Raw genomic sequence first — 26,384 nt, 5'->3', positions numbered from 1 at the left:
TACTGTATAAGACTGAATCGAGTTGTCCTAACTGAGTTATTTTTGTGTCATATTTCAGTTCAAGTGACAAAATGCAGATAGTTCACAGGATGTGTGACTTCCTGAACCAGTTCTGCATGTCACAAAGTCAAGTCATCACCGAGGTCGCGTTTGAAAGTGCTATTCCACACAGTTCAGCGCTGGCTGTATTTTTAATCACCCTGCCTCGGCTGACCGCTTTCTCTCCGCAGAAGTTTCGTGTTTCTGTTAGGATCGCTTTCTCCAGAGGTCGACTTTGCTTCTGCCAACTTCATGGAAATGAAGGGGGAAAGTGACGGTACATATGCAAACCAGACGTTTAATTTCCATGCAGACGGTGGATTTACATCATGATGGGAAATGTTTGTCTGGAAAATGGAAAAACAGTTAAAAGTGAAACTTGGTTGATCAGTTTTGTTGGCTAAACTGAACCAAAGCCCACCAAAATGTATGTTTAATGCATTACAAAAATGTTATCAAACGTTTCATAAAACTTAGAACATCTCACTTTACAATATGCACCACTGGGTCTCTTGAATTTCACATTTCACCCCATATGTTAGAATTTGATATTTCTGCTGCAAGGTGCTTTCAATTTCACATCCCTAGTTGCCCATGACCCGAGACCAACTGCTAAAGCCGCGCGTCTCGCTGTAAGATTTGGTACAAAATGCCACTGTAGTAGGCTACATTTGTGAGAATTTACCTATTAGTAGCCTACGTGACAAATTGCAGTTGATTCCCATGCCTTTAGAGGTAGGTTATTGTCGCTGTTTGGTCAGGTCCCCCGTGCGTTCTGGCGACTTTGCATAGATCGCATCTGTATTTCCGGATCTTTTATTACTGCTATTCTTATAATGCAAGTTCACTTTACTTCCTCCTTCAAAACGAATAGAGGAACTGACCATTTGCTGTTCCGTCAGGCTTGCAATTGTAAGCGACATTATTTAGAACTAACGGGCAGAAGATGAACAACTTTGCATGAGGTATTGGGCTCCAACTTTTCTAAAGAATTGTTCATCAGATTTGGGTAAGTTTCTTTCAGTGATTTTGTTTTTTTCACGTGTTATATAAAATATGCGAAATGATATTGAAAAGTCAAACTGTCACAGAGTTGGTAGCCTACTAAAATAATTGTAGTCTACATCGTGCTGTTCAGAGAATATCGTTGCTAGTAAAGACGTCTCCTATTACATTTTTACAAATTATTCATCAGGTGAAATCATTCCATCATCATCACATCAATTGGACTACAATTTCGAGCATAGGCGACGAAGTTAACCTTCATAAGAAGAGCGCTCTTTTTCTCGCCATAACAGCCATTTCCGGCACACTGTCACCTAACTTCTTTTCGTACACCTTTTAGACTGCACAGCTTACAGCCTACACGTGTGAATAAAATAGCACGGTTTGTATCACACCTTTAGTTAGTACCTTTTGTGTTTCTTATTTCCTTTATGTTTGGTTTATTCCAACACTAACCAATGTGTGCACTTGCACTACAACCTCGTGTGCGCGCATGGAGGCTACAGTGCCAGAGCCCATGTATTATAACGAGAATGTGATCGAGAAGGTGTGTCTGGACTTGAAGGAAATGTTTTTAGTGTTTGTTTATGCTCCAGAGGGAAAGCCCCGTCAAGGTTCAAAGGTTTCGTAGGTGCTTTGAATGTTTGCCGGTCAATAATTCATTCGTTTTAAATGACCCAGCTCTTCCTTTAGTGTAACATCAGTATCTCACAGATCTCCTGCCCCTTGAACATATGTTTTATTGTGTCGAGCCTTTTGGAAGTAGGCCGTATTTCTGGTGTTCTGCTCTCTAACTTCAGGTCAGACACTTAACCTGTTCTAGTTGAAAGCTAAGTAACAACTTTTAACAGGTTGAGCGAGGAGCCTCAAACTTTGTGGGTCAAGCTTGAGTCATTTGCATTTCAGTCAATGACTAACCGGTTGGAAAACATAAATGGTCAGTGATACTTTCAGGTGCACACAACACTGTTGTGTTAGAAGAAGGCATTTACATGGCTAGGAATAAAGATATTTGGTGTAAAACACTAAACACATTTGTATGTGTGTGTGACCATACATGCACTGCACAGTCTGCCAAACTCCAGTTTGATAGAGCCCACACAGCATGAAAGCACATTATTTCCATGCAGTTTTTCTTTCTTTCTTTCTTTCTTTCTTTCTTTCGTTCTTTCTTTCTTGCTTTGTTTGTTTGTTTCTTTTTTTCTTTCCATTATGTGGGCAGCCGTGGCCTACTGGTTAGCGCTTTGGATGTGTAACCGGAGGGTTGCCGGTTCGAACCCCGACCAGTAGGCACGGCTGAAGTGCCCACCTAACCTCTCACTACTCCCCGAGCGCCGCTGTTGTTGCAGGCAGCTCACTGCGCCAAGATTAGTGTGTGCTTCAACTCACTGTGTGCTGAGTGTGTTTCAGTAATTCATGGATTGGGATAAATGCAGAGACCAAACTCAAGGGATTAAAAAAATATATATACTATATACTTATGTCTGTCTGTCTCCTGTGGTCTCTGTCTCAAACACACACCGCTGCAGTGGGCACTTTAAAAAAAAAATTCCCACACTCTCTTCTTCGGTCCCCTCTCTCATCTCTTTTGTCTCTGTGGTTCAGGTGCAGTGATGGCAGGGCTGGGGCACCAGCAGGGCGAGCTGACCGAGTACAAGAAGAGCCTGATCAAGCGTGACCTGGAGATGGGCATCGTCATGACTGTCTTCCGTCAGAAGACGGAGCGGCTCACTGTGCAGGTCATCATGGAGACCAAGCAGGTGGCATGGACCCGCACGGCGGACAAAATCGATGGAGTGTGTGAGTGTTGTCAACCCTACCCCTCCAGCATGTTGCTAATCTGTATGATACTAACTCCAGCTCTCACTCCATATCCTCGCCTGAGGTAGTTCTCACTCTTCTCTTACCCAGTGTTGATGCAAACTAACAAACTAACTAACTAACAAACCAACTAACCAATTAACTACACTCTATAGTTAATGTTTAGGTAATCTTTTCATTTTTTTCTTAGAATAGACACATGTTAGCTTCTGCCTGTATAGGGTTACCCTTTCATCTCTACTTCATAGAGTAACTGACACAATTCATATATCTTTGTTTTTAAAAGCAATGTAACACAAGTTTAAAGAATCAGTTCTGTGTCAAATGTAACAGCCCCAGGCAGTATCACACTGCATGGAGACTCACTGGAGGAGTGGTTTTAGGGAGGAATTTCACTTTATGCGCAGCAGTAGGTGTTAGTGTGTTTGTGTTGATGAGAAGTATCAGCATGAGCATTTTTGAGAAGTGGTGAGAGTATCCGCATATGTATTTCACAGAAAAACCAAGTCACCATTAACGTGACTTTTTTATGCTTTTCATATTCTGTAACATTCTCTCTTTCTTCTACTTTTTTCTATGTTCATGGACATTTTGTATTTGTGTGATACTATGACCCTACACATGTATGCAAGTTTACATATTTGTAGTGTATTTAAAGTACATTGTTTAGTCATTGTGTAATGCATGGCATGCTAAAGTAAATACAGTAATAGAAATATTGGTCATGTTTGGCCCATTCCATTGTGAGAAATATACTGTAATAAGCATATTATACCTTTTATATAATGGGCAGGTCAGTTGTTAAATTATAACAATTGGCATCACAATGCATAAATGCTGTCTAAACCCTCTCTACTACAGTGGACCTGTCAGAGATTCAAGAGGTTCGACCTGGCAGAAACTCTAAGGATTTCGAACGCTTTAAGGACTCAAAGTGCAAGCATGATGACAACACCTGCTTTACAATCTTCTATGGGACACAGTTTGTGCTCAATACACTGAGTCTAGGAGGTAATCATGTGTTTCTTTGTGTGTGTTTGTGTTTCCCCTTGGTTGTGTGTATAATGTTTGTTTGTTTCCCCCTGGTTGTGTGTATATAGTGTTTATTTTTCTCCCCCATATAGGCTTTAGCCTATATGTGTGTGGTTTTTCCCCCTGATTGGTGCATAATGTTTGTATGTTTCCCCTGGTTGTGGTTGTGTGTATAGACCCTTTCAAGAGAGTTCCATTATCAGCATCATAATTGGCCCCACAAGGCTTCCGTTTTAACATTCCATATGTTATCTTAATGCAGAGGAAGTAGATTGGGAACCAAATAGAACGTTCAAGCATTGTTTTTGTTTACCTTGTTGAAAGGGTCCATATATAATGCTTGTGATTGTTACACAGCTGACACTGTGGCAGAAGCAGAAAAGTGGCTGATTGGTTTGGAGCTGCTGAGAGAGGAGGCACTAGAGTCTCCCACACCAGACATTATTGAAAGGTACACACACACATACGCACACACATGCACGCTCTCTTTTACACACACACACACACACACACACACACACACACACACACACACACACTCACACTCACACACACACACACACACACACACACACACACACACACACACACACACACACACACACGCACAAATAGGGTGCTAATTTGAAACCATAATGTGCACCACAAGAGCAGGGTGGAATCAATCATAAAGGGATTGAGTAAATAGTATCACTATTCATGTCTGTAGAGGTACATGATGGAAGTTGATTATAAAAGTTGTTTGTTTTTAGAAGTTCCACAGAAATTACGTGGCCTTGAAGGAATTGATTTACAGAGAACATCCTCATTTGTGCACAAACACACCTGACCCTTGCACTACTACATCTATGCAAACACACCTGACCCTTGCACTACCACATCCCTGTTTGCGAGGAGGGTTGTGCACTAGTTAAATCAGCCAAATCATTTTGCCTCATAATTTTTATTAGCTTTACTTCATGTGCAGCGGACCTAGCGCATAGCCATAGCCTGCTGTGATATGGATCAAATTGGAGCCCGTACATTCAAATGCACACATACAGGCATAAGAGCCGCACACACATATATGCACACGTACACAGGTTCATTGTGGTGTTCATGTATGGAAATTTCATTATAATGATTTTCTTTTCACTTTTAGTTGGTTGAGGAAACAGATGTACTCAGTTGATCAGTCGAAAAGAAACAGGTAATTTAAAAATTTCTCTATTAAGAGCAAGCATCCATCACATACGCCTTCATCATTATCTTATTGTTATACCATTGCTGTTGTGTTACTGCTGTTTGGCAGAGTCTCTTTGAAGGAGCTGAAATCTCTTCTGCCACAAGTTAACTTGAAGGTCCCTAGCTCACGATTCCTGAAGGACAGATTTGGGGTACTGATGTTTTTTTTTTATCTCACTAACTCTCCGCTCTCCAGTTGGAACTTTTAGATGTAGTGTCACATTCAGTGAATTCAGGCAATGCAGATTTGTCATGCACTATGAGTAGATAAGGGGTGTATTAGAAAATGTTGATACACATGAAAATTGCGATATTATGTTTTGTGATAGTGCTCTGATGGTGGGTGTTACAGTCAGTGATACATACAAATGCAGATTTTTCTGTTCTCTTGCATCAAAAGTCAGACATTACTGTTTCCCAGTAATGATGAATTTTGTATTGGTTCAACTGCTCTCTACTAAATGGTTCATACTGAAGCTGTATGTTTGAAGCTGTACTACTGTGTTTTATGTCATTTAGGAGGTTGGAGCAAAGAAAGATGTGTTGGACTTTGAACAGTTTCATAAATTCTACAATTATTTAATGTTTGAAAATCAGAAAACTGTAAGTATGGACAGAAACTGTCATTTTATACTACAAATTGATTATGTGCTTCATTTATAACGTGTGTGTGTGTGCCTGTACATTAATGACAGCTTGAAAGTGGTTTGCTGGACTGACTCGAGTCCACCTGTGACTTTTCTCAGATTCTGGAGGAGTTTAAAAAGGAGTCTTGTGCATTTATTATGGGGTGAGATGTCTTACCTTCTGCTCTTATTCATTATCACCTTGACAACGCAGAATGTATTTTGAAGCTATGCCATGTAGCCTACTGTAGCTTGCACTGTTGGTATGTTTCAGTGGTTCAACTGAGATGTGAGCAAGATCAGATGTATATATATATATATATATATATACTCTTTTGATCCCGTGAGGGAAATTTGGTCTCTGCATTTATCCCAATCCGTGAATTAGTGAAACACACTCAGCACACAGTGAGGTAAAGCACACACTAATCCCGGCGCAGTGAGCTGCCTGTAACAACAGCGGCGCTCGGGGAGCAGTGAGGGGTTAGGTGCCTTGCTCAAGGACACTTCAGTCGTGCCTACTGGTCAGGGTTTGAACCAGCAATCCTCCAGTTACAAGTCTGAAGTGCTAACCAGTAGGCCGCGGCTGCCCCTAACATGTAGTATACGTTGTTTTCTTCTGCTGCAGTGTTATTTGTGTGTTTGAGAACTAGTGCATTGTGGCTCTGGCCGAGGGCGTAGAGGAGTCGTTCAGTGAAGAGATGTGATGTGTGTTATTTGATTGACGTGTAGTGCGCGTGCTGTGTTTGTAGGAACACGGATCGACCAGACTCCTCGGCTGTTCTGCTTTATGACTTCCAGCGCTTCCTTCAGCTCCAGCAGAAGGTTAGAACAGCCTCAACAGTCCTCAGATCTCTGGTCCTGCGAATGCTTGATCCACACTAAAGAATGGGACGAAATATGTTATAAAGATGTTTCATTTAGTTTAGTACATTTAGTTCAGTTTCAGGATGGGCTCTATAAAGAGGCGTGAGATTTATTTGTTTTCGTGCTATATAAATAAACTTGAATTTAATTGAATCTAGCAGACACTTTGCATGCCATGCAGATCAGTCTCAGTCCTTCTCTCCCTCTCTCTCTCTCTCTTTCTGTTTTCCATACATACACAAACTCCTCTTTCTCTCCCTCTCTCTCTCTCTCTTACAGGAGGCCTGGGCGTACAACTTAAATCAGGTTAGGGAACTGATGACCACTTTTATTGATGACACCATGAGGAAAACCGATGACCCAGAGTTTACAGTTGGTGAGGTATGCACCACCACAAGATCTTGCATGATAGTTCTCCTGTTTACCTTGCAGTATGTGCACACTTACATGTTTCTGCTTTTATTCTGTCCTTTCTCTTCTCTTTTCTCTTCTTTTCTCTTCTCTCTCTCTTTCTTTTTTTCCCCCGTTCCTTAGTTCCTTAATTTCCTCTTCTCCAAAGAGAACTCCATCTGGGATGAGAAGTACTCTGAAGTGAACAACCTGAATATGAACAACCCGTTATCTCACTACTGGATCAACTCCTCCCACAACACGTGAGTGCCCCTCTGATCATCCCTCACCCCATATGCAAAGGCAGAGGAGCTGTGCAAGCAAACAGCCCTTAGATTTTCATCTGTGGTGTCTCTCTGTGTGTGTGTGTGTGTGTGTGTGTGTGTGTGTGTGTGTGTGTGTGTGTATTGTATGTTTGTGTGTGATATATTTTTGAATATGTGTGTTTGGATGGTGGTGTGTGTGTGTGCATGTTAGGGGTGTCATGATTTAGGCTACATCTCAATCTCAATTTCGAACTCAAAAGTAGAATCAACGATGCAGCCATACCCCCAATGTCATGTCCAGCATGTAACTTATGCCAAGACACACAAACACACATACACATGCTGAACTGCGGCGTCAACACTCCTCTAATTTTAGGCTGCAGCCAGTTAAAATATACACATCAACCGACCGAAATCGAAAACCCTCTTGCTACTCTGAAATCACTGGTGTGGAAGTATTTTGTGTTCATTCATGTCAATTCACACTAACTTAGCCTACTCAACGTAGCAAGTGAAAAGATGATCTACTGTAGTTACAGTCCAAAATTACTTTAAGGCTTAAAATGAACATTGATAAGAACATATTCCATGAACATTAAACATTGGGTCTCTTCAGAGTGTGCTGAAGACATTCTGTGTTGTTTCATTTCACTATGTTCACTGTGTGGAACAGTTTCAAAATAAAAAGCGGTTTTAAAATAAAAGCCCCCCGAAACAGAATAGGAAAAGGCCAAAAAAAGTAAATAACATATACTTTAAAATCGAAAATTAAACCGAATCAAGGATTTGGATAATCGTGACACCCCTGTGTGTTTGTATATGTTTGTGTGTGATACATTTTTGAATATATGTTTGTATGGTGGTGCAGGTACCTAACTGGCGACCAGCTTCGAAGTGAATCGTCCACAGAAGCCTATGTGCGCTGCCTTCGACTGGGCTGCCGCTGCATAGAGTGTGAGTGCCCCTCTCCTCACAGTCACTGCTGCATCTCACACACTGTCTGGGGCCAAACATACTCTCCCAAAAACAAAAATAATATGGAATATTAAGTTCATAAAAACCTGATAAATTTGCCTTTAACAAGGTGACGCATATGTTTTAATCATAATTCTTCTTTATTATTATTTTATTTTATTTAGATACATACATTTTCTTGCGTTGTCTGGACCGTATGCAAGGTTCTAGTGATTTCCATATAAATCTGTCATGTGACTGGTTGTGTGCCCATGGAGTGTTTTTATATGGTGGAATATTTTGGTGGACGTTTTATTTATTTGTTTGTTTATTTATTTATTTGTTTATTTGCAGTGGACTGCTGGGATGGTCCAGACTACCCCATCATATATCATGGCTGGACAAGAACATCCAAAATTAAGTTTGAGGATGTGGTCAAGGCCATCAATGAGCATGCCTTTGTGACCTCAGAGTGAGTCAGAACCTCCGTAGATTCAGAAAGTGACCCTGTGGGCTAGGATAGTGTGGAGGCTATGGGTGGAGGCACACTAGGTGTATGTATGGGTTTTGTAGGTGTATGTATTTATTTGTAAAGTGAGTGTAAATGTGTAGTTGTGTGTGTGATTATATGCAATATTGCAATATATTGCTCAACCCGATTTGTGGCAGAAATGGGTGGAGGAGGGTGTTGCATGAGTGTTGACTGATCACTGTTATCAGTGGGTCAGTTTATGATGTGTGAAAATGATTATCCCTTTAGAGACATTAAATAATCTATCTATCTATCTATCTATCTATCTATCTATCTATCTATCTATCTATCTGTCTGTCTGTTTATATCTATCTATCTATCTATCTATCTATCTATCTATCTATCTATCTATCTATCTATCCATCTATTTGTGACTGAGCAGTTACCCCTTGATCCTGTCCATCGAGGAGCACTGCTGCCTGGAGCAGCAGAGGATGATGGCGGCCATCTTTAAGAGGGAGTTTGGGGACAAGTTACTGGTGGACCCAGTGGAGGAGTACGCTGAGCAGCTGCCCTCTCCAACTCAGCTTAAGTGGAAGATCATCCTCAAGGTGGGGCAGAGCTTGTTCCTCTCTCTCTCTCTTTGGTTTTCACTGTGTCTTTCTCTCTCCCTTTCTTTCTCTATAAATCTTGAATTTCCCCTAGGGATCAATAAAGTATCTATCTATCTATCTCTATCTATCTATCTATCTATCTATCTATCTATCTCTCCCTCTCTTTCTCTACAAATCTTGAATTTCCTCTAGGGATCAATAAAGTATCTATCTATCTATCTCTATCTATCTATCTATCTCTATCTATCTATCTATCTATCTATCTATCTATCTCTATATCTATCTATCTATCTATCTCTCCCTCTTTCTGGATCTTGTTTCTCTCTCCCCCTTTACCTCTATTTCTTTCTTTGAGTCTCCCTCTTCCTCTCTTTTCTCCTCTCTCTCTCTCTCTCTTTCTCTCTCTCTCTCTCTCTCTCTCCTGCTCTTTCATTTCTCTTCCTCACTCTGTCAATCCTGAGTACTTCTGGAGTTTGCACACCTTTGTGAGGTAGTAGAGGATCCATGCACAAGCAGCTGGCTACAGCACCCATACCACATTCGGGTCCATGTACCCACAGGGACTCATGTTCCAGTCCGACCCGGCACATGGCATTGAGCTCCACAGAAGGCATATGGTCCCTGAGTTGTACCACACTGAACATAATAAAATCCATAAAATTAGAATTAATAAAAAACTTAATAAAATTCACCATATAAAATTCACCATTCAATTTACTCTTCAGGACAGGACTGTGTGGGTTCTGTCTCTGCACTCTGTGTGCATGTAAGTGTACCTTCACACACACACACACACACACACACACACACACACCAGTACCTACACACACATTCTTTTTCATTTAGTTGATCACTCTCCCTGTCTGTCCCACACAGCACAAGAAGCTGAGCATGGATGGCACCCTTGGGAGGAAGGACACTCGGAAAGGAGAGAAGCAGGGAGACCTCCTCATCTGGGACCCTGTAGATCAGGTAGCGAACCACACTGGCTTCTCCCATACCCCCCTTTTTTAGAATAGCAAGTGCATGATACCAGTGAATGCAGTGTTGTAATGGTACTGGCCTAGTGAAGCTATGTTTTGTTAACGTGTCACAGCTGTGGAGCGAATGCTTCCATGACTGTTGTAAGATGTCCTGCACATGTGATATTTCCTAGAGAATTCATTATTGCAAAATGATGCGCCATCGCCATAAGCCTGTTAACACTGTAAAAGATATTTTGGTTTCTGTTCATGCTCTGCCTAGCTGGTTACAAGCGTTAGCTTGTCTTTTTTCCTCCCTCAGAAATGGAATCGGCACTTCTGTGTAATCTCAGACGACAAGCTCTACTACGCCGAAGACAACGAGGAAGACGTAGAGATGGGGACGGTTGGTCAGGTGACAGTTCCCACTTTTTGGACTACTTCATTTCCCCCTTCAAGGAGATTGTTTTTTAGTGTGGTTTGTCAGCCTGTTTGATTACAAATATTGCCGGCCCAGTTTTCATGATGGAACGCTTAGTGGTCATGAAGCATGCGGGCGCAAGGAAGACCATTTTTGGAACAAATCCAAATCATTGAACGCATCCATAAATCCAGTTTCACTTTCGCTAACATGGCCTTGTTTTATTTTAGTGCCCTTCTAGTTTGTACTTCAATTGTTCAGTATAAACTTCCGTTGTAGACATAATATGTTTCTTCCCACATTTTGCATTTGTATTGTCTCTCCCTATCCCACTGTCTCATATACAGACACAGACACCATTCCTCAGAAGGCGTTAAATCTTTCTCTTTTGCTATCAGGCATATGCGGAGCAGCACATCACTGAGCCCTGGTTCCATGGGCGCATGTCTGAGGGCCGGCAGACAGCCGAACGGCTCTTGCAGGAGTTCTGTGCTGACACTGGCGGGAAAGACGGGACCTTCCTGGTGCGAGAGAGCGATACCTTCCTCACCGACTTCACTCTCTCTTTCTGGTAATTAGCATAAAGCTCTCATGCTATAAGTATAAGTAATTTGTTTTAGGGGTAGGACTATTCAGCAGGGAACCAGTATAGTGCATTTTGACCAACATGACATTAGCCATTGAAAATAAAATAAAAAACAGCAGACATTTACAAAATCAGTTGCGAGGAGGTACTTAAGCATTGCAATTTGTTCAAGATGGGGAGAAACTGCTTCAATGATGTGCACAAGTGATAAGATGATGTGGAGTTTGAACAAACAGTTTTGAGAATTACTATTCTGATCTGAGAAATGCACCAAAGCAACTGAGAAAAACTGAAACCAGTAACTTCATACTGGGCCCGAGTTCGGCGGCGATATAGGTAGCACGAAGCTACGTCAAGACGTGGACTCTGGAATGGGCGAGACCTCTCTGGTGAAGTGAAATTGAATAAACCAATCACCTGCAACCAGTGTTAAATTCTGATCTGTCCATCTAATTAACTTTGGTCTGACTCTGCCCATTTTGTGCGTCTCACTTTACTCATGTTGCAGTTGAGGCTTCCACCTTTGTGTGTTTGTCGCCCCCTGCAGGCGAGGTGGGAGAGTGCAGCACTGTCGGATCCGCTCAGGCTCTCAGGATGGTCACATGTACTACTACCTCACGGACAACCTGCACTTTCCCAGTGTGTACGCACTCATCCTGCACTACAGGGACAGCCCACTCCGATGCCAGGACTTCAACCTGCGCCTCACCGATGCCGTCCCACGGCCCAACCAGCACCTGCAGCAGGGGTGAGATGCATTCATATACACAAACAAACATGTACATGCACATACACACACACACACACTTACACACACATGCACTCAAACACACACACATGTATTCAGGCCATTTTACCTCAAGTCTTAAAACTGAACTTAAAACCCAGGGATGTACTAACATTTACATCGTATACTGTATAACACTACTTGTGTTATTTGTGTGTGTGTGAGTGTGTGTGTGTGTGTGTGTGTGTGTGTGTGTGTGTGTGTGTGTGTGTGAGTGTGTGTGGGTGTGTATGTGTATGAGTGAGTGTGGAATGTGCATAAACGGTAAACTAGCGACTGATGCTAGCCTCCACGGGAGTTAGTGTCCTCGCCAGGCACCTCCTGTATGTGAGATTGCATGTTCTTTACGAGTGTTGTATTGTGCACCTCACAGCACTGGCTGCGCGTGTGTTCCAGGTGGTTCTACGATAACCTGAGCCGGGGAGAGGCCGAGGAGTACCTGATGAGGATCCCACGTGATGGAGCCTTTCTCATCCGCCAGAGAGAAGAGATAGACTCCTATGCCATCACCTTCAGGTATGTCTTGCTGGTCACCGACAGGTACACATGTCTCAAGCTGGTGGAGAGATTCAGCAAGGTGATGGGGGCCGATGTTTGTAAATTGCGGTAGGGGGCAGAGAAAGGCAGAGAAAGGTGCAGATGAAGTGAAAATTTAATAAATACCATGTATTACAGCGTTCACTATCTGCGGTTAGTCCATGGCGCTGATAACGCTACGTTCGAAATCTACGTACATCTGGCCCTCTGTCTGAACAATTCAGCTATCCTTCAGATTTATTGTGCGAGAGAGGAAGAAGGTTATAGTTATAGTTTTGTGTTGAAATGTGCACAATGGCACTACTACCCCTAGTGAAATCAAAAGTAAATAAATATAAAAAAAATTGTATATTGAATAATGTAGTGTGTGTGTGTGTGTATGTGTGTGTGTGTGTGTGTGTGTGTGTGTGTGTCATTAGGGGAGATGGTATGGTGAAGCACTGCCGTATCCAGAAGGAGGGCGCCATGTACGTGCTGGGTTCCTCTTCTGAGTTTGAGAGCTTGGTGGAGCTGGTGAACTACTTCCGGAAATATCCGCTGTACCGAAAGATCAAACTGCGCTACCCAGTCACCCGAGAGCTGGTGGAGAGATTCAGCAAGGTGATGTGAAGGGGGCCGATGTGACCGAACATGTGAAAGCAAAGAAAAAAGAAATGAGAGAGAGGGAGATAGAGAAGTGTGAGCACGGAAGTGGCAGAGAGAGTGTGAAAGTGAGAGAAAGAAATGTAGAAATAGAGACAGAAGATGAAAGGATGATAGAATAAATGGGTATTAAATACTGTAAATGCAAAACTATATTTAAGCAATAAGCCCCGAGAGGACGTGGGTGGCGCTGGTTACACAACAGCTAAGAGGTGTTGTTAGGCACAACGTGCTAGCGGAGTGCCTAAAACCCCTCTTAGCTGTTGTGTAATCAGTGTAACCTATGGACTCAAGTATCTTATTGCTTTTCTAAAACAGTTGCTACATATATCTGGCAATATTTCATAAAATAAAGGCACAGCAAGGAAAACACAGCAACTGTAACTTTTATAGTTGTGGTAGGTCAAGGTGAGAGTTTGTGCTCATTATACAACGGCATCGAATGCGATTCAGCCAATCACAATCAAGGACCGGAACTATCAGTTTTACAACACTCTCTAAACTATGACTCTCATGGCAAGCATAACTGAGCCTTTTTGTCACATGCAGGAACGGGACTGTGGTGCCATCTATGATATGAAAATGTACGTGGAGCCGAATGAAATTGAGTCTACCATGGTAAGCCTTGGATACATCTATGATTAAATAGGAGGAAACTATTTGTCTCTACCTACTGTAAAGACCCACGTATTGGGCAGATGCAGAAAGGGAACAAATGTGCCTAACGTCACCTTAACCAAACAAATCATGAATTTGTTGATTGCAGTGTTAGCAGTTGGACCATCCAAGTAAAGTATGACAATAATTAGTATAGTTTATTGCATCTACTCGTCCCTTTGATTATATCTGGAGATATAAGTGTGTAAGGAAAGGGAGTCGTTGATGATGGGTGGATGATGATGATGCATTGATGTGATGATGATGATGGTGGTGATGACTGTTGTTCTTTCTCAGCCCGATGATGATGATGATGATGATGAATGGATGGATGGATGATGATGATGATGATGATGATGAATGGATGGATGGATGATGATGATGATGATGATCAGGATAATTGATGTTGATGGACAAATGGATGATGATGATAATGATGATGATGATGATGACTGGTGTTTTTCCTCAGCCACAGAGCATGGTGAAAGCGTTGTATGATTATCGCGCCACCCGGGCGGATGAACTCACCTTCTGCAAAGGAGCTCTCATCCACAATGTGACCAAAGATCCCCAAGGATGGTAAGCATGACTCAAATGTGAAATAATCTAGTGCAGTCTCTTACAAAGAAAACCTTTTTATTTATAGAAAGATTATGACGCGTTACATTAGCATTAATGGAATGTGATTGCAGGTGTAAGTTTGCAGAGTGTTTTACAACGGCTTTCAAGGTGCCTTAGCCAACCATAAGCAAAGACTGGAACGTGATACTGTATGTCCTAGACTGCTCAAATGCCCCATGTGTCACAGGTGGAAGGGAGACTATGGGGGGAAGATCCAGCTTTTCTTCCCGGCCAACTACGTGGAGGAGTTGTCAAGTAATGCCAAGTCTGAATTCCGAGACCCAGTAAGATACTTCAGCTATCTTCAAATGTTCAGTCTTTTTACATTTTGACACCTTTACGTTTACATGCTGAACTGGTCAAACCTCTCTTGTTCTCAATTGTCTCCATGCACACAACTACACACAGTTGTCTAGGCTCTTTTAAAAAGTTTAACATTGGACTGAAAGGAATAAAAGATACAAAACGCCTCAGTGTTCATCCAAACACCATCATCAGTTTAACACACAAAAGAAGGCGATGTCATGATGTCATGACCACTTTTAGTCCAGTGTTAAAATTAAACTTTCTGTGTGTGTGTGTGTGTGTGTGTGTGTGTGTGTAACAGGCCATGGAGGATAATCCGTTGGGCGACTTGTGCATGGGTCTGGTGGACCTCTCCAAGTGCAGTGTCTGTGGGTATTTCTCTTTGTCTTTTAACATGTGCTACAGTATGCATTCTCATTGTCTCACACACAGGATACTCATACCCTTTAACATTTTATCATTGCATTTGGATCAAGACAGTTGGATCATAGTGAAATATTGCATTATCTAGCTATGAGCCAGTTACGATACTCAAGACTGTTACATTGTACAGAGACAAAAGTGCATACGTGTTATGGGTAAAGGTGAGATGGCCTTCTCCATATTGCCAGGACAGCAGACACAGAGCAATATCTAGCAACTTCTTTCTAGCCCAAACATACAGCCTACTGTATGGACATGTCCAAGACTACCTAAAAACAGAGCAATCAGTTTAAAGTTGTAGCATACAAACATTTTATATACTTCATTTGATCCCATTTTTTAAAGTAAATTTTTATTAGGAATCAAATTTTCTGAATAATCTAATAGATTAAAGGAGTTCAACAATTCCTCTCACACACATGTAACAGGGTTAACCTTTAGAACCCGATTGACGCAAAGTGCGTCAAAAAATACACCCTTTCTTCTCTGTTACATTGCTCCGGAACTGTTCATCGCAACGAGATGAAACCTTTATTGCATGACAGAGCAGAAGTGGGGCTTTCCAAAGAGACTAAACACTTGTCTGTACGTTCAAGTATGAAAAAAAAGAAAATCATGGAATTAAATCAAATTGCATCATATTTACAGTCTATACTTCTCTGCGTTCACCTGCGCACCCATTACTCTTGTTTGAATTACTCGCGAACCCGTGATCGCATAGATATGGCAAGCATATCAGATATAAGAGGAGACACAGAGTTATCATTTGATACCAAGTACATCCTTCTGGGTTATAAAACAGACGAAGTGACAGCAAAATAATATCTTCATATAGCTGGACTTACCCCACGTTTTTGTCTGTTTTTGTGGCAAAGCATGTTTATAATCCAACGCTATCGTGTGTTTCTCTATGGCAAAGCATGTTCATAATCCGGTTTTGAGATCCTAGCAAATTCCTGCATGGCATCCAATTCAAGGCTCACATTGCATCCCAATTTGTTCAACAAAGATCCACCTTTTTTGCCTTTACTTTGTTCATGGCAATGCAGTAAAAAGTTGAGAATCATTATGAGTGCATACACCATAGGCACACACAGGCTAACACGCAAACTCGGGTCATGCCAGGTCAGATCAGTTCGTGTCACAGATATGGAGCGCAGAAAGGTCAAAAAATGGCATTTATTTCCGTAAATCACACACCACATATTTCTGTAAATTGCTCAGCCCCAGAGTATCCCTCCAACATAGCAATTATATTGCCCGATTCAGGACAGTCTGCCCTACACACACATGAAATGCATGTATAGCTATGAGCTTGCTGTTACATGTCAAAATATAAGATTTTTTATAATACACTTTTTTATTAAATTCTTTAAAAATCAAAATAAAATCAATGCTAGTACTAATACATGATGTTCATGATAAATGATGGCAGATCTGGATGGCCTAGACTCAAAAACAATATATAATATGTGTGTGTGCCACTTACAATGACCAGAATAAATCCTTATGAATAAAGGTAGTGAAAATGCCACCACCACCACACACACACACACCAGTACCTCTGAACCACCAGTGCCTCTGAACCTTATGCTTATATACTCACACACAACATGGTCTTTTATCCCTCCTCTCTGCAGCTCACACCAAACATGCCGTCCAAGCACACACGTCTGCAGACACAAATAATGTGCCATACACACTTAGTGCAAAGGTCTTGTGTTTATTCGAGGGCATTTATCTGTTTGTGGAGGAGAGCTGGGTCCCTGGTCCATTTACCCTCTCTACAGTCTATTCCAAACACTCAGCATGCTATTTACATTTGCAGATGAAAACACCAGAGCACTGGTACATTACCAACTCTCTCCCTTTCCCTCTTTCTCCTCCTTTCTTCCTCCCTCTCTGTCTCTTTACCCATCTGTCTCCCTCTCCTTCCTTCTCTTACTCTCCCTCTATCTCTTTCATCACCCCCTCTCTCTCTCCCCCCCTCTCTCTCTTTCTCTCTTTCTCTCTCTGTCTCCTATCTCTCCATTCCATGTGTATTCCTCTCCTTCACCCCTCTCACACTTGCTTTAATATTTCTTCTGCTGCCATCTTCTTTGCCTCTCATCTCGTGTTCACCCCTGTGTTCTCCGCCCCCCTCCTTCCCTTCCCCTCTCCCCCTCGTAGTGAGGTCCTCTAAGAACGGGATGAGCCATGTGTTGAGTCTGATGCCCAGTGACGAGCAGGAGGGCTCTCAGCAGTTTGACTTTGCCACGGAAACGGTGGAGGAGCTGTATGAGTGGTATCAAGTGGCATGGCACATCACCCAGCACAAGATCAACAAAGATTATGAGGCAAGTCCCACGCACGCGCACACACACACACGCACATACACACCAGACCCGGCGCTAGGAGGGGCAGAAGGGGGCGGTGCCCCCTCAAATAAAATATGTGCCCCCTCCATTGTGACCACCATACTGTATTACGTTTCTATTTTGTAGTTATTTCAGATAACGTAGATATAGTCTTCTTCCGTTAGTTAGGCTACATGCAGCGGCATAAAACTCACACAGCCAACTCTCCTTGCCCCGGCGGAGGGAGCGGGGGTGCGGTCGCTCCGGTCCCACGGCTGCCACGACCGCAAAGGGGTCCCACCTTTGGCCAAATCTATCTTGCTGAACTGTTATAAACATGCTTATTTGTACTGATTGCTGGGAGGGTGCTACTAAAGATGCCGCTGGTCTAGTGCGCTCTCAAAGGGAGCTCGTCATGCCTATGTTGTAAATTAAATAGGCCGCAACAGGCACTCTCCCTATCACTGTTGCGTTTTAAAAGTGAAACTGATGCCACAACTGGTCTGGGTTTGCTGAAGTAACCTAGGCTACAGGCTGCATTTATTACAGAAAATCAAGGAACATAGCAAGTAGGCCTAGTCTACACTATTTAGAGACAGGAGCTTAAGTTTACCGCGACAACAGCTGTCACTAATTCACATCGTCGTAGGCTGCACCGATGCACAGACTAAACGGGAAAAAAAGTTATGATAGCCTACTGGAAGCTTCTACCTTTTTGGATGTGTAGAGTTGTAGGCCTAGGTGCACTTAGTTGTTAGCGATTGACCAGGTTGCTTTTAGAAATGAAATGCACTTGTTAGGCTAGCCGATTGTAAAAATAGGGAAATTAAAGTGTGTGCCGTGCCTCTACATTACACAAACAGTCTTAAATCGCGGAGATAACATTCGTTAGACAGGCAAAGCTGTCAGCAGCAACATGCATAAGAGCCTTAATAATGTAAGAGCACAGCTGGGTCTTGCAGACACTCGCGGTCGCGGTTAACATTAGGCTATATTAATTCAACTGAACTGTGACATGAAATGTTTGCTCCGCCACCCGGCCCCCCCATAAAAAAAATGTGCCCCCTTGGAAATCGCAAATGCCCCCTCTGCCACTGTACTCTGCAGCCGGGTCTGATACACACACACACACACACTCACTGTCTCTCTCTCTCTCTCACTCTCTCTCTCACACACACACACACACATACACATACACACACACACACACACACACACACACACACACACACACACACACACACACACACACACACACACACACACACACACATACACACACACAGACACACACACACACACACACACACCCCAACACTCACACACACAGACACACAGACACACACACAGACACACACGCACACACACACACACACACACACACACACACGCTCTCTCTCTCTGTGAACCACTGTGTCTGACATGACATAAATTTTTGCCCACAGAAGCAGCAGCAGAAGGAGATCGAGACCAAAGATGAGGTGGCCATCGAGATGTCTGACCTCGTGGTTTACTGTCAGCCACGCAGCAAAGACAAGGAGAGTTTCGGTACGGAACTGCTCACACCTCAGACACACACACACAGAGACACACAAACTAACTCTCACACTACTTGATAGCAATCATGCTCCCTTCTTCTGCATTTTGTTACATCCCAAGTAAGCAAGCATTCTTCTCAGAAGTCATGGGTTTCAGACCTAGTCATTCATTTCCTGTGAAATTATCTTGATTTCTTGGGCACTGTCTATCCCTGCAATACCAGAACATTGGCCAACATTACCTCAGGTCTTACTGTAGCTGTGCCCCCGGTTTGGCCTCTACTCTGTCTGCTCCACTGCTCCTCACAGTAACACATCTCTGCCTTCCTCCTCTCCAGCGAGGTTCTCATTTAATGAGATCCGCTCGTTTGTGGAGAACAAGACGCCAGCTAAGAGCAAGTCCAAGGAATTCCTTAGGTACAACCGCAAGGCCCTGAGTCGCATCTACCCTAAAGGTCAGCGTGTGGACTCCTCCAACTATGACCCATACCCACTGTGGCTATGCGGAAGCCACATGGTGGCACTCAACTTCCAGACAGCAGGTGAGGACCTTTATAGTCTCATAGAAGGGATACAGATATTACAGCTTATCACCCAGAGAGGCTGGTAGGGTGGCTATTAATCCTGTATAACGGGACACCTATGAAGTAGATCTGGTAAAAAAAAGTCCCCGTTCCATGTTAATGCTCATTTGAATGGTAACGACAACAAGCATAGTCAACAATGGTTGAACTAGGAAGCAGGCTTAACAACAATGGAATCAACTGTAAACAAGCTAACTACCCACCATTATCACTGTCAGGACCAAAGAAAGTTGTACAACAAACTGAAGTTGGCTGAACCACTTATTTCCTTTGCATGGATAAAGGCATGACCCTTGCCTATATACATAGTGGCAACTGGGGAATAAGCAGGATAACGGCCTTCGAGGTGTCCCGATACACAATATACACTGCTGTGCTCGGTGGAGTTATTTGCCTCTACCTCGTCCATTGATTCTGTATATTGGGACACCTTGACGGCCGTTATTGCTTACATATGTCTAGAGAAACTGTGTATAAATGTGGTCCAAACATGAGAACAATTCATATTTGAAGCTTATTTATCCAATTTAGTGACTCCAGAATAGAATGCATACAGTTGAATGCTGTTTAAAACCTTTTTAAATATCTAGAATTTAAAACATAATAAACCAATTTGATGACATCATGCAGCTCATCGTATCATTAATGAGGTCATTGTGGTCGAAAGTCCGAATCTTTAGTCAAACCGAAGACATTTTCATTGTTTTAGGGTGCTAGTGGCATTTCTGAAAGTGAAATCACAAATCACGGTACACCCTCTGAGGTACTGTGTTATAGGACATAAACCAAATTCTTTTCAAAGTTTAGGGTAACATTAGTCATGCAGATTATAACAATACACTTATATCACATTTGTATTCATTTAGCACACACTTTTAGCCACTGCAGCTTAGAGAGCACTAACTACCCACCACATATTTTCACTAGAATGTGTGTCCCCTGCATATGGATTTTAGACTTGTTAGCACCTAGCAATACCAGTAAAGCTGTGGGAATATCTCAGTGTTTCATGTCTCCAGTCTGTTCTCTAATGAAGAGGTACAGTTTGCAGCACACTGCTAGGGCCAGCGTTTTGGGGCGCAGCTTTCCTCGGGTGCTTAACTGAAGGTCACTGGCTGAAACAGATTACAGATTTGCATAGCGTCAACAGTGACCAGACTTGATTGCTTCACTTGTTGCAGCACCTGTGTATGGGATGTGCCTTCTCGCTGCTTTCTTCAGGTCATTGCACTCTCATCAAAAAGGGTGTCAAGAGTAGCCCTGCAAGACTTGGGCCTCCCAGGCAAAATGCAGTCACACATGCTCTTCTCTCTGCACTGTTCCACCAGTGGGTGTGAGTGTAGGATAAGTAGGTCACTGTGGTCGGACGTCTGAGTCTTCAGCCAGACCGAAGGCACTTTTGTTGTTTCTGGTGGTAGTGGTGTTTCTGAAAATGAGTCACAAAGCATAGTGGACCCACTCACTTGATCTGTTTTGGAGCATTGCACGAGTGCAAAAACCACCCTTTGTCTCCACAAACACCTGAGTTGGTGTCATCCTTTGAACAGACAGATCACCCATCACTGTTTTGAACATGATTGCTTTGGACTTATTCCTGCAGGTAGTTAGCTTGTTGATTTGTGAGATGTCCAGTGGAGATTCAGCACCGCATTTTGATTGTTTGTAATGTCAGTGCTGTCTGTTGTGTTTGCTTTGAATTCAGACTCACTGCCTGTCCTCCTCCACAGACAAGTACACACAGCTGAACAGCGCCCTCTTCAGTCTGAACGGGCGCACTGGCTATGTGCTGCAGCCTGAGATGATGCGAGAGGAGGACTACGATCCACAGCAGAGAACCTCAGTCAAGTACACCATCACAGTGCGGGTGAGAAGGCCTGTAGGATCAATGTCAGAGGTGGAGGGTGGTGTGTGTGTGTGTGTGTGTGTGTTTGACTATACCCAAGAAATGGGTGCGGTGGTAGCGCAGTAGTCTGAAAGTTGTGGGTTCAATTCCCGGCTTCCACCTTTGTTCCCTTGACCAAGGCACTTAACCCCAAGTTGCTCTGGGGACAATGTAATCCCTTGTGATATAGTTGACATATGTAAGTCACTTTGGACAACAGTGTCTGCTAAATGAATAAATGTAATCCGGCTTCAGAAAGTCTAAGTCCTGCCGCATGTTTACTCCAACCATTCACTAAACCAGCTGATTCTAATTAGCACAACTCTGCATCCAGGTAAATGAGCTAATTATTGAAATAAGTGCACAGGTAGAACCAATACATGGGAGGACTTTTACTTTATGAAGCCGGACTGACCCCTCTGATCAATGTGTGTAACAATGCAAAAGCTAGCCCTGAGTTAGATTCTTCCTATTCATGTGCTGTAAGTTTGAACCATGTATTCAGTTCTATAAAGTTATATTCGAAGAACCAATCAAACCAGTCAAACATTTTTTTTGTCCCATTAGGGTAATTTGGTTTGCAGCAATATATCTATAACCATAATGATAATTTTTTAAAAAGTCGTAGTAGGACAAAAACGTCTGAAATGTCTGGTCTATCTTTAGGTGATGGGCGCCAGACATCTGCCCAAGGTGGGGCGCAGCATCGTCAGCCCCTTCGTGGAGATCGAGCTGTGTGGCCAAACGGACGAGAACAAATTCAAGACTATCGTCCGCCGTGAGTGGAGGGGACTTTGGGGTCATGTGTTTCTCTGGTTGCCATGGTTATCCAGCAATTGATTTGAATCATTGGATTCTGGTGTGTTACAGTAGCACATTTAATTGTTAATGGATAGTTGTACCAGATGTGTCTATACTCTTCTGCAGTTGCCAGTGATGTTCAACTAATTGTACTTTTGTCATGAAGAACTTTGCAGTCCACTTTGATATACAAGGGGGGCAGAGAGAAGGACAGAGAGGGACAACAGGACTTTAATAAGACTCCTTTTGAAATGTATTTTTGAAGAAGTTAAAAAAAGGTGTAACTACCTTGTCTGTTCTTTGGAAACATGCCTACGATTTGTGCAGATTCAGTGTTAGAAATAAGTTTTCCTTTGTCACTTTTGACAGTTGGTTTTATGAACACTGTACCATTGTTGTTGAACACTATGGCACTGGCAGTTGCAATGCTGTCACTGGCAGTAAACAGTTTGGCAAAAAAGAAAACATCAAGGGTACAGATGTTGTTGTGAACCTTTTATTGTGTACTGTTTACTTAACCCCTCTGCTAGTTGCACATTGTGAACTGTTTACATTTTTTAAGCCCTGAGTGTTTGCATATAATTGACTGTTTGTTTAACCGTTGTTCTGTTTTAACCCTTTGTGCTGTTTTCATGTTGTTTGTGCTGGTGTGGTCTCCAGATGATAATGGACTGAATCCTGTGTGGCCTGCCCCTCCTGAACCGGTCACCTTCACGGTCCACGAGCCTGAGCTCACCTTCCTGCGCTTCGTGGTCAACGAGGAGGACATGTTCTCTGACCCCAACTTCCTGGCCCAGGCCACATTCCCTGTCAAAGGAATCCGTTCAGGTAGACCGCAGACGCATTCTTCACCAGCATTAAATGGCAAAACAAATGAACTGTCCGCAATGTACACTGAACAAAGAGTAAAGTCACTTAATGAGCAAAGTGTGCATGTAAAGCTGTTGTATGGTGTGTGGGAGCATTGAGCTGATCCACTGATGGTTGAGTTTGGTATTGCATTAGCAAATAGATTTTGCCTTGCTATTGAATTAGTTTTAGTTAGACTGTAGACTTTGTACTTTCCCACAATTTAAATTAGGGCCCATAGTGTATATAGTATGAAAAAATCCACACACCGTGAGAGCACATATGCATACATAGTTGCCAGTGTGTTTAGATCCAAAGACCTAGTGAAGGCAATCGGCACTGATCTGTTTCTAGGCTATCGCTCGGTTCCTTTGAAGAATGGCTTCAACGAGCCCATTGAATTGGCATGTCTACTGGTGTACATCGACTTTCAGCAAGTGGAGGTGAGAGTCTTACCTTGACATACACACACACACACACACACACACACACAAACACAATATATTTAGTTGAATGTGGATACTTTTGTTAGACAATAGTAGGATGTCCAAACAACGGATGTGGAAGAGTTTTTGTGTGTCTGTGGTTCCCTCAGAAAGCAGAGGAGGAGCTTTACTCATCCTCCAGCCAATTGCGTAAGAGGCAGGCTGAGCTAAGCAACGAGCTATTCCTGTACGACTCACAAACCAACTTGCAGCGTGCGATGCCTCAGCACCGCGACGACCTCATCCGGGAGTTCAGCACCAACGAGAGGCAGCTGATGAAGATCCAGGACACCTGCAAACAGAAGTAAATCGCCCCACTACGTCTCGCACACACAGTGGACGGCCTAAGCCCCACCACAAGCTTTTGTCCTTAGATGTGATTAGAGCACTGAGCTCAAGAACACAAGATAAAACAACCACGTTCTCACTCTATCAACAATGAGGGCAACATATTTCCAATGAGGACAACAGCATCCTGCTTTTAAAGGCCACCCTCACATAGACTTTCATGCAAAATTCCAATTTTCTCAATGATGCCAAACAACTTTAACATGTTTCAATGACGGTATATATTTTACACTGTAGATAGATAGATAGATAGATAGATAGATACTTTATTGATCCCCAGGGGAAATTCAAGACTGTAGCAGTCACACAGTATTAATTCCCACAACATGTTTTGTAATGATGTCCCTATACTGGCCCAATGTTAAAGGAAGTAAAAGAGCTTCAATCAGTGTCCTACCATTTGAGGATTTACAGTTTGTTTTTGCTTCAAAAGTACATGTTTTTCCAAACTGAATAGTCTCACTACAGGAACAACGAAAAAGTCATATTTACGAGGATATCTATGCATGTTAGGCTTCTTCATTCTTTCCTTCAGGGTTTTACCTAGTATTATCTCTATGTTAAACAGCTTATTTGCACGGAAATTGTTCAACACTTTTTTTTATCATGCCTAACATATGTTCCTAAGCATTGTTTTGACAACAAATCCTACATATTGGCCCTTGAATATGATCACTGTATATGTAGAGTGCATTCATGAAGAGAAGTGCGTTCTGTATATGTAGAGTGCATTCATGAAGAGAGTTTCCACTAGGGGCAATCCCTGCCTTAATTCATGTATTTTGAGAGGTAAAATCACATCATCCTCTCTCCCTGCAGAATAAAAGAGAAGAAAATCAACAACAGCAAGTTCTACTCCTGAGAGAACGCCAAACCTCCAGTCGCTCTTTCCGGAACACACACACACACACACACACACACACGTACGCACACACACAAACACAAAAACACACAACATTGCACGACATAACAAGGTCGCAGCTGTGTATGAGTAGAATGGTGCATTTGAGCTGTTTTAAGGAAGTAACAAGCCAAAGTTGGAGGCAAATGCAGAAATGCTGTGCAATTTCACTCCACACTATGAAGAACCCTCCATCTGGTACAGTACCTACAACATAACTATATTACACACAGCCGTTCACTACTCTGGTCATTTAATTGGGGGGGGGGGGGTGTTGCTCAATCCGGCTTCTTGGCACTTGGCAGATCTGGCTGCATTATCAGTGGCGTTCTTAATGACCGTGACACATTGTTCACCCAATAGTTACATGTCAGTCATGTGTGCTTAGAACAGGGCACATCCGCACAGAGAAGGCCAAGGAGCTTGATTTGAGCACCATGGCTTTAGTCAGATAATTGGGTGCCATGGATTTAGTGACCACAAAGTTACATTTCAACTGGACGACTAGAGTCCTGCTCCAGTAGCCTACATTCCTGCTGAAAAACTCAGCTGAAATCAAACTGTACGCTTAACACTTAAAGAAGCCCTATGCAAATCTGGTTATTCCTTCGCTGTTTCTGGGTTTTTGCCTGATTTTGTTCAAGAGACTATCAAACCACATTACAAAAACGAAGTTCACCCAAGGATAGGCTACTTACAATTTCAGCAGCAACAAAGCCAAGGGGGGTGTAAATGCTACAGAAAAAAAAGTGATGGAATGTCATGTTTCTTGTCTTGTCCATGTCACATGTTTCTTAATATGTATGCTTAATTATACAATATATATAATAATAATAATATAAATAATGATGGTGATAATTACTGTTGTAGTAATATTATTCCACTTCCACTTGTGACAGGTTATAGCTCAGTGTGAATTAAAGATAAAAGGTTTTAGTTGCACTCTGTTAAACTATGTGTGAAAATAAACTTGTCCTTACTGTTCAGTTACTGGTGTCTCAGTTGGCATTTTAGGATTAACAAGGTTTTTTTCTTTTTTTTGTTAAAACTATGAGTGGTTTACTGGATTGATTTAGCCTATAATAATGTATTTTTATTGTGGGACAGTTTTCCTATGTCTGTTGTGCATGTTGATACTGTATTTATTTACATTGGTCAACAACATAAGTCCACTATGTAAAGAGCATGTAAAATGTCTTTAGATAGCCTCAAAGTCGCATCATATCACATGTTTATACAATGACAACAACTTAAAACTATTAGCTAGACTGTGTTTTGACATCTGAAGTTGAGGAAATCAGACAACAACTATCTACCATCCTATCTGCTCCCATCTTTTACATCCTAGATCTAGCAGAGCAAAAGTAAATAAACAAACATGTCAAGTAGAGCGTTGTTGACACACTGA

At 42.4% G+C, this 26,384-nt stretch overlaps 1 protein-coding gene across 1 annotated transcript; it reads left to right on the top strand.

Moving 5' to 3' along the window:
* Window positions 1–717: 717 nt before the first annotated feature.
* Window positions 718–25,962, top strand: plcg2 (phospholipase C, gamma 2). Its single transcript, XM_048257606.1, has 33 exons — window positions 718–1,048; window positions 2,650–2,844; window positions 3,727–3,876; window positions 4,255–4,348; window positions 5,039–5,086; window positions 5,189–5,273; window positions 5,641–5,724; window positions 5,868–5,911; window positions 6,500–6,572; window positions 6,894–6,995; window positions 7,149–7,267; window positions 8,139–8,224; window positions 8,579–8,696; window positions 9,139–9,307; window positions 10,187–10,282; window positions 10,595–10,687; window positions 11,092–11,264; window positions 11,827–12,027; window positions 12,463–12,582; window positions 13,023–13,203; window positions 13,795–13,863; window positions 14,372–14,481; window positions 14,711–14,807; window positions 15,131–15,197; window positions 17,422–17,588; window positions 19,034–19,136; window positions 19,465–19,668; window positions 21,438–21,574; window positions 22,259–22,370; window positions 23,054–23,221; window positions 23,597–23,685; window positions 23,838–24,031; window positions 24,895–25,962. Exons 1-33 carry the CDS (start codon window positions 1,000–1,002, stop codon window positions 24,935–24,937), a joined length of 3,840 nt encoding a protein of 1,279 aa, XP_048113563.1. The 5' UTR covers window positions 718–999; the 3' UTR covers window positions 24,938–25,962.
* The last annotated feature ends 422 nt before the right edge of the window (window positions 25,963–26,384 follow it).

Source organism: Alosa alosa, chromosome 11 (genome assembly GCF_017589495.1).
Source record: "Alosa alosa isolate M-15738 ecotype Scorff River chromosome 11, AALO_Geno_1.1, whole genome shotgun sequence".
In the NCBI taxonomy this organism is placed as follows: Eukaryota; Metazoa; Chordata; class Actinopteri; order Clupeiformes; family Clupeidae; genus Alosa; species Alosa alosa.
This window is presented reverse-complemented; position numbering and strand designations above follow the sequence as displayed.